Here is a 16,505-nt window from a genome sequence, read left to right as displayed (position 1 = left end):
TCCTCCTCCTATACTGACCAAGTCTCACCACCATACAACATTACAGTCCTAACGCATGTTGCATACAAGGACCCCTTAGCATGAAGGGAGAACCTTCTCCGTATTAGGAGGGGCAACAAGTCCCTGAACTTCTTCCAACTACTTCTCACCTTTGCCTTGATCTGTGTTAAAGCTAATCACTATTCCACCCTACTCTGCCTACTGTCCGATCACCATCCCAACCCATCTTGCCTGCTCCTTGTGATCACATCCCAGCCTATCTTGCCTTCTCCATTCTGGTTACCATCCCACCCCACCTTGCCTGTTTCTTTCTGATTGCTGTCGCAGTGCATCTTTCCTGGTCATTTCTGATCACCATTCCACCCCATTCTGCCTACTTTTCTCTAATCATGCCAGTCTATTCTACCTACTCCTCTCTAATCATCCCAGTCTGTTTTGCCTACTCCTCTCTAATCACCATCTCAGCCCATTGTACTCCTTTCTGAACACCATCCCAACCCATCTCGATTACCCCTCTGTAATTCACCATCTCAGCCCATTCTGCCTACTCCTTTTTTATCATGTCAGCCCACCTTGCCTACTCCATTCTGATCACTGTCCCAGTCCATCCTGCCTGCTCCTCGTAGAGCACCATCTCAGCCCATCCAGCATTTTTTTCCACCCACCCCCAAACATTTCTTATCATCATCATCATCATCAACTAATCCTGTGTTGCCCTATGAGGAGTGTAGGAGTCCGGGACTAGGCAAGTTGGTCCTGAGATAAGAGTGACCAACCTCACTCATCCCTGAGTGGCATTACATGAGCAATAAACCCCAGCCACCCTTTGTATATAAATTTGCACAGGCTCAATCCGATTGGAGTGCCTTAATTACCCACTAAACCACCAGGGGCCATAATTTGGTTATATGGTTACCACCCAGCATAGTAAATGGTTTCCTGGTGTACAGGAAACCATTTGCCATGTCACTTATTCTAGCGTCACCTGTAAATCGAAGGAAGAGGAAAGAATGAAGGAAGGAAAGACAAAAGAGGAAGGAATGAAGAGAGGAAAGGGCAGTCACCTGAAAGCAGCACTGCATTGAGTGAATGGATGGTGAACGCTTCCACTTACCACCACGATTTCTTATCTGATGTGGTAACTATCACGTTAAACTCTGCCCAAACAGCATCTCATTAACAGGGTTGACTTTTAGTTTATGCCTTCATAGGTATGACCTGAAAGTAATCTGATCTGACAAGAATCAGTTCGATAGACCTGAGGGAACCAGAAAGACCTGAACCATCGTGTCTTAAAAATCATTGTACAGGCTGTATTGTACCCATATGGCTGACTTTTTACTGGCCTTCTGAAGCATGACCTGAATTGTTGTGCATTGACTGAAATCAGACTGATGGACCTGAAGTGAACAGAGAGGAAATAAACTGAATGACAAATGAACTAGGATGACTAGAGTGGATTTAAACTGTTTTGAATGGATATGATGGAACCTGTATTAATTGTCTTGGATATGATGTCTGTTCAGAAAGTATCCAACCTTAGGCTCTAAAAAAATCAAATAGCTAACCTGTTGAGCAAAGACACTAATCCCCCTCAGAGGCTCCTTCTCACTTGACACAGGTAGCCCAGCGATCTTTCAACTGTCTGAAACATTTTTCAAAGTAGGTTTTCGGTATCTCCGGTAGGTCCATCATTGCATTCATCATGATCTCTTCTCAAATCAGGATCCCTTCAGCGGAGTTTTGAGCTTAGGGAATAGCCAAAAGTTGTACAGAGCTTTGACTGGTGGGTAAGGAGCCTGCCAGACCTGCGGGATGTTGTGCTTGGCCAAAAATTCCTGAATCAGTTGAGAAGAATGGGCAGGGACATTGGCATGGTGCAGCTTCCAACTTGCCGTTTTCCCAAGGTCTGGTCTCTTCCACCAAACTGTCACGAAGACAACAGATAGCGTTGAGATAGTAATGTTTGTTGACAGTCTGACCTACTGGTGCATATTCGTGATGCACAACACCTTGGTAGTCAAAAAAAAATTCAGCATGCGAGTGCATTGCATCTTGCTGCAGACCTGTCATGCATTTTGTGGCCAAGGCAACCCTGCTTGCATCTATTGGGATGACTGTGCTTTGGTTCCTGGGTTGTACACATACACCCAAGTCACAACTCCAGTGATAACTGTCTTCGGAAAGTCTGGATTGCGATTTACACACTCCAACTTTTCTTGAGCAGCATTCATCTGAAAGATCATGACAAATGTGACAAAACACCTGCAGGAGATACCGAAAACTGAATTTGAAAAATGTTTCAGGCAGTGGAAAGAATGCTGGGCTACATGTGTCAAGTCAGAGAGGATTGGTGTCCTAGCTCAACTGGTTAGCTATTTATTTTTTTAGTGCCTAATGTCAGATACTTTCTGAAGAGACCTTGTACAGTTAAATGTGAAGACCCTGAATAGATGTAACTGAAGCTCAGTGGACCTGATTGACCCTGAGAAAATGGATGTTAAGGACCTAAATATACCTCATGATCTAAGTGAGTCTAATTGAATCTTAGTCATGAATTCCCCTGTTGTATAGAATGTATACCTGTAATGGTTTTTAATGTCTCATGTATTGTAACCCCTTCATTATGATTATTTTTACAGTTCAGTTAATCTCTTCAGTAAGGGGACAACTTTTATAGTTTCTTTCTTGGCCACTGCCAGGTGATATTATTCAGTGTGGGAGAGACCTTTGACACTGAAATCTTAGAAGCAATTTCCTTAAATCCCATCTGGCAGATTTCATCTTTTTTCAGTATTCTGACTACTGCCACATGATTTTTGTTCAGCATAGAAGAGACATCTCTGACCGTAGGGGTTAAGCATAGGAGAGACTTGAAACAAGTCAAAATGTGTTTCATTCCTCCATCCACCTACTTTAGTATAATATTCTGGTTGTCCATGCAGAGGTACAGCAACCACACTACATGCTGCATAATTGCGGTACTGTAATTGTTATGATATAGGAGGTGGGACAGCAGGAAGCAGAATTTTATTCCTTTCTGATTCATGCCTCATAGGAGATAAAAGAACCTTGCTTTAGCTTTCCCTATTGTATATAAACCTGGGAAAGTGGATTAGAATAATGGCAATAATTTCTCTTTGTGCCAGTAATTTTCCTCTTCTTCCAAACCATCATTTCCATTGACATCATGCCACAAATTGCATTGATTACCACTTTTTTCTCCCTCAGGATAACTATATCAGAAGTAATCAAGCAGGAATCAGGCTTTCCAGGTGCATTTGGTGCTATGGATGCAGCACTCATCCATCTGCAGACTCAAAAGGACGTGGGGATGGGGCTGGAGGGGGAAGGGGGCAAACACGATGAGGGACATGAACACTTCTTACCCTACGATGTCAGGACTTCCAGTGGCTCTCAGATATATGCCCTTGTTCTCCAGTTCATTGCAGATCACCGGCTGCTCTTCCGAAATATACATCTGGATGCCCCTAAGACTGGAACACGCATAAAAATATTTCAGGTTAGTTGTGGGAGTGAATATTAAATGGACTTGTAATATAAATTTATTGAATCATGTTTTTGTTTCTTAAGCAAGAACAGGCTACTCTTTATTGTATTTTATGTATTAAATCATACAGTAAGAACTTCATGGTACAGCTGGCCATATAGCTATTCTTACTCATATGGTTATTTGCTCTGTGGAGGTTAGTTGGAATTTAGGTATATTGACTTGCTTAGTGCTGTGACTCCTTTCCTACCCTCCCTTTACTCCTTCAGTGGTGTCACTTTAGAAAATGTCCCATAAGCCACTATCAGTTACCGATCATTCAGTCACTTTCCATAAATGATCATCAGTCAAATAACACATAAAGATGGCCACCAACATGTGACTGCAAGTAAAGATAGGTGCCAGTTTGTGGCTGTGGGAAAAATAGTGACTGCCAACATATGGTTTTGGGAATAAAGATGTCTACCAACTTGCAACTGGGAATAAAGGTGGCTTCCAACATGTGGCTGTAAGGATAAAGATGGCTGCCAACGTGTGGCTGTAGGGATAAAGATGGCTGCCAACATGTGGCTGTGGGAATGGTGTTTTTGTAGCCACAGGCTTATCTGGTTAGGAACCCAGTGGGCTGTAGGGAACTAGCCACTTCAAATGGTCTCTCTCAGAAGTCTTTTGTTGAAGTTATATTGAGCAGTTGTCTGTGTTGTGATAGTGTGGTGCATGAAGTAAGTGTGTTGTGGTGTGGGGGGGCTCCATTGCATTGTAGGCATACCAGATTGTTTGCAAGTTGTATTTTGTGTAGGTATTGTAATAGCATGGAACCAGGATTCCAGGGGCATGAATGATAAATGAATGGGTGTGAAGTTCATTTCACTGGGCATGCTGTTAATGTGTTCTCCTAGTGTCATATTCTTTACATTTCCTTGCTTTCTGGTTTTTGCCGTACCCTTCCTGCAGGTAGGAAAAAAGAGGCAGGATAGTGGTGATGGTGTTGGCAGAGGGTGTGGCTTATTATCAGTATTAGTATTATCTCCAGATATGTACCGGTATGAACCTACTCAGTCATTTCGCCCACCATCTTAATCTTGGTAGACAAAAAAATGTCTGGCGTACTTGTTTATAATTATTCTTATAATCTGATTGTTCCCTCATGTTCAGCATCTTCACATCTGTCATCAGTCATCTAATCCTATATTGCTGTAAAAGGAGTGAAGGGGCCCATTGCTAGGCTTCTTATTCCTAATGTTTAAGGCAAGAGTTTAACCAGTTACTCTTCCCTGAGTGGCATTACATGAGCAGTAAACCCTAACCTCCCCTTAGATGTTAACCCTTACAAATCATATCCAGTTGGAGCCTCTTACCCCACAGGACCACCAGGAATCCATTTGGCTATGTGATTATAGTACCACTCAGCATAGTGAATAGTTTCCTGACCTACAAGAAACCATTTGGTTTTTCACTCACTGTAGAATTGCCTGAAAGTAGGTCTACATTATGAGTGAATTGTGAATTTTCTAATGGACAAAACTGTGGCACTTTGTCATAATAGAAATGCAATACCTTGCATATTGATTTAACTGCAGAGTGCCTGAACCATCATTTTCAGGAACTTCTGCACAAACTAAGAATTGTCCTTTTTGTTATGTTTGTATAGAGAATTTAAGGTACAAAGCAGGCATCTTACATTTTTTCCACACATTTTTTCACAGTTTTTTATTATAACTCCTTAATACTATATTTACATTTATTGCCTTTTTAATTTTTACATACGAATGTAACTCCATGGTTTTCTACATCCTGTGATGTGGAATACATAAGTTTTCATATTTTTTTGGGTAAAAATCACCTGAAATTTAAGAAAGTCTGCTGTGCTGAAGCTTAGTCCATGCCTATTGATCCTTAACATTCAGGCAAAAGCTATTACATTCAGTCCAGAAAGTGTCAAGAAGGTATTCATGTCTGCCCAAAGCCCCAAGGATGCCATCATCAACATGGACAAAGTACCTGTATTAATCGAGGACCAGTGAGATGGTGTGCTTGAGTATATGGGACCTGAAAGAACTGCCTATGTCAACTTCATGGACTAGTTTCTTGAGCCACATACCTAAACAGCTGCAGAAGTCAGTGTAACATTTTAGAGGTAATGGGCTACTGGCTTGTGGGGTTAAGATTGTCGGTTTCAGGGTCTGCTTAGGGCCCACAATGAGCACAAATTGAGGTCTGCATTTTTTTATGTTTTGTCTTAGAAGACTCCTGCTCCTCCCTGAATGCCTATGGTGTCAAAATATAGGAATGTTCCATCTTCTCCCCATGAGCATTTCCTTGGAACAAGGGTAGAGACACAAAGGGGGATTTAGTAGCCAAGTCTAGAACCAAAAGTACCTCTTAAATATATTGTATGAAGGTTTGTGGTGCAGAATGATCATCAGAACCTGTGAAACCACTGTTCCAGTTTCTCTGTCTACTATATTCTGAGTATGGTACCAGTTTCTCTGTCTACTATATTCTGAGTATGGTATGCATACCATTTCTATGGTACGGCAGTGTAATAGTGTTTTCTTCATTTTCAGGGGGATCATTGATTGTATACTAATACTGTACATGTTTCCTATGATGGACTTTTTTTTATAAGTAAAAGGAGTTATTGAAGGCTCTGACACCTCCAGTTTGAAATATTTCCAAAGTTGAATAAAATGTTGGAAGTAACAAGAATTAAAAAAAAAAAAATACTTCATCAGATTGAAAGTCTTAAGAAATTGATTACTTTATGAATGTATCCCCCCCATTTTGTGTAGGAGTCTGAGGCATGGATGACATTGCAGAGCCTGACCAGCGCTGAGACTCATGTTCTGGCCCCGGCAGTGTACCCTCTTGCACCGGCCATCATGACACCTTACACCTCCCATGACCTCAGCTACCAGGTGAGGTGCAGTGCCAAGAGGGGACCCATGCATTATATTTTAACAGGCGTGATCAGTTGATTTTAAAGTTGTTCTTACCTACATCTGAAGCTTAATATTTTACTTTTAAATGAGTTGGGTTGCAAGTATACATGGGATTCTTTTATAGATAGATAGATAGATAGATAGATAGATAGATGGATAGATAGATATAGGTATAGATGTAGATAGATAGATAGATAATATTGTCACGATCACTACAACTGCCCACGTAGTGGGCATATTAAGTTGAGTATGGACACCAAACGGAGTAGTCAGATTGTTCATAATATGTGTACCAAAAGAGATATCCATAATAAAAGGGAAGGAAACACCAGTAATAAAATGGGAAGGAAACACCAAACAATCAGGTTCATCACAGGACTTTAGTGCTAAGTGAACAATCCAGTAATAGTTAACTGATAAGTGAAAATAAATTTAGTACTTAACCAATTACTCATTATTTACAAATGCAAGATACACGTAGTTAATTAAGGAATAACAAACTTAAATAACAAAAAATTACATTTAAACCAGTAATCATACCTCATGCCATCATAAGATACAAATATATATACCTTTGCCACACTCCAACACCTCTACACAATATTTGTTACATTATAGTACACCCCTCCATCCAATATATTACCAATATGCCAGGAATCGAACCCGGGACTCTCAGGTGAGAGCCAGGCAGCATACCACTACACCACGACCAGGTAAAAGTTAACTGTCCTGTGTACAGTACAGGTTTCTCTCTTCATTATATTACACTATTTAGGCGCGCACTACTAGGTCAAGTCCCTAGGTTGTTACTAGTAAATATAAATATACTCAGCCCATAGAAAGAAGTGACAGGGAACACGTAGTCAGAGGATGTCTAAAAATGCCCCACACAAACTCTTGTTCTTCCTCATCCAGCTGGAATTCAACACTGACCAACGCAAACACAAATAACCCTGAAATCACCTCCTGCAGCCAATCACAAACACTCCACACCACATGTTGGGCCAATCAGCTGCAGGCAGGGCCATGATGCCAGAGAAGGAGAAAGTGGGTGAGAAAGCTTGTTTAACAGTAGTAGTTGTCGTCCTGTCTCGGCTGCCTCCCTCTCCTTGGGGGAAGCAGCCTAGGTATATAGATAGATAGATAGTTGGGCTGATAGTTTGCCTGGTTGAGCAGTAGAGGCAGGTCAACTATGGAAGCAGCGAGACAGACCACAACGGACCCGTGAGTCTACTCGACCCCAACAGGTAGGCTAGGTCGACATCGCTGGCGTTACCATTACAATATATATATATATATATCTCATCTCATCAGCTGTTTGAGTGTCCACTGTAGGACCGGCCTATCCCAACCGAAGTGGGGATGATACAGCCAATGTATCACTACCAAGTGGCTTATGCTGTCTAGTAGTGATTGTATGTCGAGTGAGAAGTGCTTGTAAGTGCACTTGTAGTGTTGGAGTGGCCTTGGATGTGTGTGTAGTCTGTGAACCAAGTGTAATTGGCCCGCGCAAGCCGACTGGGTGCAAGCATACTTTATAGTACGTGACACTGGTTCAACCACAGCACCCCTTGTGTCCGCCAATGCAGTACGTGGCCTGAAGAACACTCCCAAAGTTTATTACCCTGACAGGGCGCGAACCCTTGTTCTTCAGTGTAGGAAAATGCACACTTTACCATTGTACCATATATATATATGTATATATATATATATATATATATATCCATCCATCCATCCATCATCCAATCCTACAGTGCCCCATGAGGAGTGTAGGAGCCTCGGGCTAGGCAAGTTGATCCTGACATTTAAGATGAGTGTGACCAGCCTCACTCATCCCTGAGTGGCATAACGTGAGCAATAAACCCCAACCACCCCTTGGAGATATATATATATATATATATATATATATATATATATACTTACATACATACATACATACATACATACATACATATACAGTACCCTCGCGTCCAGCACGGTAATATTGTCATGCATGGGTCCCGTGTTGGACCAGAAACGTGTTGGACTAACAATAGAGGTTATGGGGAAAAATGAATTATGTCAGCAACCCTCGGAAAAGTCACCCTAAATACCTACCATATACCTATACATATATTGGTACTGTTGTAATTATAATAAATGGTACTGTGCTATGAATGATAACTAACCTTTTAGGATAGTGTTGGTGGGCTTGCTGGGAATGGAAGGTGGTATCCAAGGCTGTAGTTAGTCCTACTGGGTCCCCGGAGGATGGCTGCTGGTGTCACTAGCGGGTAATGGCTGTTGCTCCTCCTCAACCTCCCTCATAAATCCTTCGAAATCAAACCTCCCTCATAAATCCTTCGAAATCAAACCTCCCTCATAAATCCTTCGAAATCACACTCAGAATCACTATCTTCGTCCATTAATCCTCGGCAAAGTGCATGCTTCTCACACTGTTGCCAGAGCCCCGTCTCGTGACTGTGGAAAGTGATCGTTGTCGCTGACTCGGTAGAGAATAAGGAGAAGCAACTTTGTTTATAAACTGGTACGAACACCGATGAGAAGGGTTTCAAAACAATTGATATTTATTCTAAAATATTAATATGTATTCAGTGTCAGACTAAATATTCAATGCTGTAGTACGATACATTCTCTGTCGAGTCGCCTGGGTTTTGGTCACACTGTTTTCCCCATCGTATCCCCAGCAGGAATCCATCCAGATGAATTCCATATGCCCGTGGTATCGTCGGCAATTTTACCATGTTACCGTTCCGGGGAGTTGGGGGGAGGGGAGTCAAATGGTGGGTGACAGAGTGACTTGGAGGCGTTTTGTCTGCGGCCACCCTTTGCGGGATTAGGGCGTCGGGCTATAGATAGATAGACCGTTCCGATTTACCATCGTATCCTCGGCAAACCTGGTATGAAGTGCCGTGTTATAGCCTTCGGCTGCCAGGATCTTGTCTTAAGTTTTTTATTATGATCACGTTGGCTTCATTCATGTCGTAGGCCTTGGCAGTGTCAACTTTCCTCTCCCCTTTCTTCTTCCTCTCGATGCTTTCTAGCTTGGTGGCCTGAGGGAGGTGCCGACGCTTCTTGGGGTTCTCAGAAGGCTTCCTAGGCATCGTAAGCAGGGTAAAATGCAGTAACAAGGGCAGAAAATGCAGCAAGAAAAAAGCACCTTCCAATGCAATTATGCGACTGAATGGCTCTGTGGCGGGAGAAATGTAAACAAAACATCACGTGACAGCAGAAGCGTTTTTAATTGGGCGGCATCACGATCATGTCACGATAGCGGGCGGGGAAGGCTACTTGATCAGAAGTTTTCATTGGCTATCATCATCATGGGAATGTCCAGTATGGCCGTGTTGGACCAAGGGTGATCGTGCTAGAGTGAACTCTGTGGATTTGGCCCACTTCTCGGAGCTCTGTGCGTGTTATGCTAACACACTCGTGTGTGTTTCGTGTTGCAGTAATTAAATCTTATTAAATACTGTAATACTAATTTATAGATATATATATATATATATATATATATATATATATATATATATACCTGTATATACTGTATATATATAGGTGGGGACGCTCACCATCCACTCACTTGATGTAATGCTGCTGTCATTTGTCTGCTCTTTCCTCTCCTCCATCCCTCTCTCCTTCCATGCTCTTCTTTCTTTTCCTTCATTCTTTCCTCATCCTTCTGCCTGCGGGTAACTTTACACTCCCTCTTCTGTCTTTCTTTCCTTCATTCCCTCCTCCTCCTTCTGCCTGTGGACAACTCTACACTGAGTGACAAGCCAAATGGTTTCCTGTACACCAGGAATCCATTTACTACGCTGGGTGGTAACCATATAACCAAATTTTTGGCGCCTGGTGGTTTAGTGGGTAATTATTGTGCTCCAATCGGATTGAGCCGGTGAATGTTTATATCTAAGGGGTGGTTGGGATTGATTGCTCATATAATGCCACTCAGGGATGAGTGAGGCTGGTCACTCTCATCTTAAATGTCGGGACCAACTGCCTATCCCTGGGCTCCTACGCTCTTCATGGGGCAATGTAGGATTGGATGATGGATGGATGGATATATATATATACTGTATACATACCTGTATATATACACTCAACCCTCGGCTATCACGGGTTCCGCTATAGCATATGTCGCTATCACGCCTATATAAAAAAAACTACCCAAATACCTTTATCATGCACTAAATGCCTGCTATCGCGCACCGCAAATGTTTGAAAATTTCAAGAAGGCCAGGCTCCAGTGCTCCGCCCAGCTAACAAAAGCGTCACTTAATGATTGGTCGTGTGACGTCAGTGCCAGCCGAGCGCTGATTGGCTGCCCGACTGAGTCTCCTGCCCACCAAACCATTCAAATGCGCGCCCTCAGACCTTGAACGGTGATGGCGAGAACTATAACCTTTTTTATGATATGACCATGACCAGCGTACCCCCTCCCCGTCCCCCTGCCATCACCCAACATAATGCTGCGGCACCTGGCAGGGAAATAAAGAAGAGGAAGAACCTAATTTATGAAGATAAACTGGAAATGTGAAACTTATAGAGAATGGTGAGATCAGGCAAAGTGTGGGGAAGAAACATAACATCAATGAATCAACTGTGAGGGGTATTAATAAGAATCGTGATCACATCATAAAACATGCTCATTTTTTTACTATTATATATTAATATGTGGTACAAAAATGGTATCTTAGGGGTAAATATTGAGGTCATGGCACCAATTAGAATTATTACCATAAGTTCTTCAATTCGGCTATCACGGTTTCAGCTATAGCACAGCCCTAGCGGGACCAATTGGGAGTGATAGCCGAGGGTTGAGTGTATAATATACATATATATATATATATAAAGACGATGAACAGAGGAAGGAAAAACAGATTTAAAAAGAAAAAATCCTTACACCAGATTACAGGTGTTCTCCATTCATAAAAATTTGTAACAGTTGGACTTGAACTGCTGTAGGTTGAAGTCTGGGGGAAAATTAATCTAGGGAAGTGAGTTCCAAAAAGAAACAATTTAGGGAATAAAGGAATTCTGATAGGTAAAAGTTCTGTATTATGGCAGTGTGACAGTCGTCATGGTATTATGAACCCATAGTTATTGGTAATATAAAGGCCTTGGTAACAGGCAAAAATGATATCGGAAGTTGGCAGTGGGTTACATCAGTAGGTGACAGCAAAATATCCTATTCCACATTCAGCTTATGTCACTTAACATGTGACCCAGTAGGGTTATTTTATTTTTTAACTGTATCATGCATCCATAGTTATGGAGCTTTCATACGGTACTTTTGTAATTTGCAACTTACCAGCATTATTGAAGTGAGAGAACTTAACTGTAGATTTCTTGCCCATGCACCCACATTTATGCGTGCAACAAGGAAACATCTGTTGCTTTTGAATGACTGCAAGCCCAAGTCCATCATGTAAAAATCGATACTGTATATATAAAAGAAAGATTGATAGTTTTTTTTTTCTCTCTAGGGAAGAAACAGTACCAAAAGACTAGTAGAGGAATGTGTTAGGTAGTGAGTGTATATTAAAGTAAAGGTGATGCAGTAGAGAGAGGTAATTACAGAGGATGGTAGTAGTAGTAGTGGTAGTTGTAACCCCAAGTTCATCTGAAATGTGAACTCAGTAGACTCCCCCCCTCCTGCATTCCACAACCATCCCCCTTTCTGGGGATAGGGAGAGAACTGAGGGATATTTGCATATCAATGCAGCAAAGCTGCCCACCTATGTCAGTGCCACCTCAGGAAGGTGCCCCTCTCCAGTGCCAAGTACAGAGGTTTGAAGCTGTTAATTAACAGTGAGGTTATGGAAAGGGGCATTGGGAACATGATGAGGAAGAAAAAATGTAAATGATATGCAGTTGTGTCTTAAACCAAGAAGAGACACAGCTGATGCAGTATCCATTGTACGATAGCTGCAACAGAAATGCCTCAGAAAGAATTTGGAAGAAACATTTGATAAGAGTCCTGAGCATGATATACGGTAGTTCACACCAGCTATCTTCTCCTTCTCCTAACAGTCACCTCAAATTAGCTAAGATAAATTTCTTCCTCTTGATAAAATGGTGGTCTGTGTTGCACAGTATGTTTACATGTATATTCCTTTGTAAATTTTACATTGACCTTCCATGACTCTCAAATGGTGCCTGGGTGCACCTCTGCAAACAGTTATGTTAGTGGTATAGTAAAACAGGCTATGGGAATCACTTAAGTGTGTGTGGAGGAGTTTTGTTATTTGGGGGGCTTGTTATGTGTTGGAGGTGGGGCTGGGGCTAGCTCTGTGGCTAGATGAAGGAGTGGTTGGAGAAAGTTCAGGAAGCTGCTGCCTCTCCTAATATTCCCTCCATGCTAAGGGATCTTTGTATGCAGCATGTGTTAGGAGTGCAGTGCTGTATGGTAGTGAGATCTGTGCAGTAAAGGAAGAGGATATTCGTAGCCTCAGATGTACAGAAATGACAATAATTTGATGGATGTGTAGTGCGTCCTGAATACAAGGGCCTGGAGGGCTAGGAAAGTGACTGAAGAGCTGAGAGGAAGGATGAGACTTGAATGTATTGATGTTATGATGAGAGATAGAGTGAGATGGTTTGGACATGCTGAGAGGATGCAGAAGGTGAGAAGTGTAAACACTGGGGGTAGGGTTGTGGTAAGCTAACCAGAAAAGACCTGGGACAAGGTCATAGAGTGCGATCTCAGGGGTATGGGACTGAATAGGGAGGCTACCAGAGAAAGCAGTATGGAGAGCTGCCATTAGGTGACCAAGGTCCATGCTTGCAAGCATGTTGGAGCCTTTGTAAGTGATACAGTGCAGTGTGAGAAAGTTATGTGTTGAAGAGTGGATCATCAGCTTGGTGATGAAATAGTAGGCAACTACGTCTGCAAGAGTGAGTGAAGAGTTAAGTAAGGAATTCACAGTTAGTGTTGGGGTGCATCAGGGTTGTGTGCAGAGTCCATTGCTCCTCATCATGGCACTTGATGCATTGTCAAGGGGGTTTGAAAGTGAGTTTTCTTGGGAGCTTTTATACACTGATGATTTAGTTCTGATTCCTGAGTGATGTTTAAGAGGTAGAGGGGTGGGATGGAAGCAAAGAGCTTATCAGTTAACACTGGTAAACAAAAGTCTTTGTCAGTAGTAAGTGAGGCTATGTCATGGAACAAGGTGCATGCCTTTATTCTGTATGGAAAAGGGAGTTGGGAGGAATTCAGTCTTGTATACAACTTGTAATAGGTAGTCGACAAGAGATGCATGGGCATTATTGGTAGACTGCAGGATTTGAGAAATTCTCAGTGTGCAGTAAGTAGGGGTGTTTGGGCTGTGGACAGTAGCAGGGAGTGTTAAGAATAAATGGAAGAGCTTTGTAACCTGAGGGACATGCTGAGTGTGGTTGTAGGAGCAGAGGCACATTCCACTTCTAGAATGAGAAGTGAATGGAAGAAGTGTATGAAACTGTTGCCTCTCCTGAATGAAGTCCCCCCCCCCCCTCCTCCCATGGGTACTTTCTACAAATCTCTACCAAAACATGTGTGAGAAATGTCATGCTGTATAACAGTGAGTCTTGGCCTGTGAGAGAGGAGGATACAAGCAGATAGGAATGGATGAAATGAGAAAGTTGAGATGGATGAGTAGGGAATCACTGTGTGATAGAACAGGCTATCGTGTACTGAAGATATTTGACATTGAGGTATTAGAGAAGTGATGTGAACTGCTAGGTGAGAATTATTTGAACACATTCAGAGCAGGAGAGACTGGTGGAGGAGGTTAACAAGTATGAGTATGGAGAGAAAGGCCAGGGCAGACCAGAGAAGGCATGGGATTAGGTCTTGTGTGGAGACTTCCAGATAGGAAATTGAGTAGGGAAATGGCTGAAGACTGTGACACATGGAGAGCTGCCAACAAATGAGAAGATTTACACATGCTAAAATGATTGTCTCAGAATATATCCATCCATCCATCCATTATCTAATCTTACATTGCCCCATGAGGAGCGTAGGAGCCCGGGGCTAGGCAGTTACATACATTATAACCAACATTTCGACTATGATAGAATGTGATGTGAGAGTCATATACAGTATTTGCCAGAAAGGGTTAAGATGTATTAGCTTTTATTTCTACTTTGCCCCTTAATGTTGTTGAATCTTGCATTGTATTAAATATTCTATTCTGAAGACTTTTGACCCTCTTTACTCATCACATACAGTGCAAACAGCTACGTAGCTACAACTGTACTTAAGAGAGAGACTGAAACTGAAATCTCCTCCTTGTCTCATTCTCATCTTGAAGGAGATGTAAGAGCCAGTGTCTAGTGCTCCTTACCTCATAAGGAATACAGGAAATTAGGATGATGATGATGATGATGATGATGATGGTGATGTTGGTGGTTATTGTAATGTATTTCCACATGTAGGAGGCACTGTACAACACCAATCATCATGAGGCCCTCAAGTTAGCCACTGGAACCATCAGTTTATTTAAGTCTCGGTTTCGGCGTTTGCAACTGCTGGATGGGGATGTGTACCTGAGCCGCAGGATGGTCTATGCTGCCTGTATCCTCCACAACATCGCTCTCCTCCATGAACCAGACAATGTGAGGTTACATTTTATTTTAACATCAGTACTGTACTGTTAACAACCTGAAGCTCTTCAGCTATAAGTAATCTTTATATATCTTATTCTGGCTACTGGCAGGTAATTTTATTTAGCTTAGGAGACAGCCTTCGTATTGAAAGGGTTAGATTCTCTTTTAGCCTCATTTGTCTGATGAGTTTCTTTTTATTTTCTAGCTTACACCAGACCCTTAGAGTCTGAAAGGTTAAACTTGGCACAACCAGTTGTAGTACAGCAGTCTAATGTTTTCCCATCATTCTCCACACATAATACTAATACCTTGTCAGTATATAATTTTATCTAGCCCACGTTGTACACCATATACACTACATGTTATGCACTATACACTATGCTATAAACTGTGATGTACACCTTTCATTACATGCATCATGAACAAAATACGCAACAGTGTACTGTATGCTGTATGCACTATAAACAGTATAGGCTATGCTATGTACACTATTCACTATAGCCTGTTCACTATACTGTATAATTATATGCAATACAGTATTCAAAAAGAACAGTTTTACTTAGAAAAAAGATAAGCATGAGAGCTATTTCCAAGTTGTGAAGTCCGCTAAAGTAACTTCAACCTTCCCTTAACCTGTTTTGTGCCGTGTCTGTATGTATACAGACAAACCTATTGTGGCCCAAAATGCCGAGTCTGTACATATACGGACACGGGTTTGCACACATTTGCATGAAATTATTTGAGTCTGCCCATAGTGTGTGACAGAAAATGGGAAGACAGACATCCCTCTCTTCTCCCATGCCTGATATCAATATAGTATTAAAAAAAAAAAACGTAAAATTAGCACAGGACCCCAACTTTCCATCACCATAGTTTTGACTGTGGCCGCATTACATACACCAGGCTGCGTTTCCATTTTACAGGTGCTCCATGCATGCACCCGCTCTACACCAAAATGGACTCTCTTTTCACATCATCTACTGACATTATCTGAGGATGAGACGGAGGGATGGGGTGGAGAGGTATATGAGAGAGGGGGGTGTGAGTTGGGAGCAGGGCAGTGAAATGGCGGGGGACAGGGCGACTTGGAGGCGATTTGTTTGTGGCCACCCCAAACGGGATTGAGGCGTCTGGCAATATATAGATAGATAGATAGCTATCTGATGCAAATCAGGGTCACGCCGCGCTGCCAAGGATACTCTGCTTACTCCCGACTTCCAGTCAGAGTTAGAGAACTTCCAAGTGATGAACTAACTAATAGCGATGTATAATGGTGTATATAATGAAAGTAATGTAATTAAATGTAAATAGAAGTAAATCATGAAATCAAGTAATGTATGGAAAATAACGTAAGATATGTGTGATTAACCATAACTAATGTGACTGTGTGCAGCATAAGTGTTTGTAGTGCCTTATGAGAGTGCTTATAGTGCCTTATACCAATTAAAAAAGAAAAATGA

The 16,505-nt window shown here is 41.9% G+C and overlaps 1 protein-coding gene across 1 annotated transcript in view; it reads left to right on the top strand.

Moving 5' to 3' along the window:
* Positions 1 to 16,505, top strand: part of LOC145394151 (uncharacterized) — a 64,128-nt gene that overhangs the window by 46,353 nt on the left and 1,270 nt on the right. The window contains exons 8-11 of the mRNA XM_080268131.1: positions 3,232 to 3,328; positions 3,371 to 3,523; positions 6,304 to 6,429; positions 14,875 to 15,054. Coding sequence (XP_080124257.1) covers positions 3,232 to 3,328; positions 3,371 to 3,523; positions 6,304 to 6,429; positions 14,875 to 15,054 — 556 coding nt within the window. The remainder of the gene's footprint in view (positions 1 to 3,231; positions 3,329 to 3,370; positions 3,524 to 6,303; positions 6,430 to 14,874; positions 15,055 to 16,505) is intronic.

Source organism: Coenobita brevimanus, chromosome 26 (assembly GCF_032717465.1).
Source record: "Coenobita brevimanus isolate Jiangsu-jjx chromosome 26, ASM3271746v2, whole genome shotgun sequence".
Taxonomy (NCBI): domain Eukaryota; kingdom Metazoa; phylum Arthropoda; class Malacostraca; order Decapoda; family Coenobitidae; genus Coenobita; species Coenobita brevimanus.
This window is presented reverse-complemented; position numbering and strand designations above follow the sequence as displayed.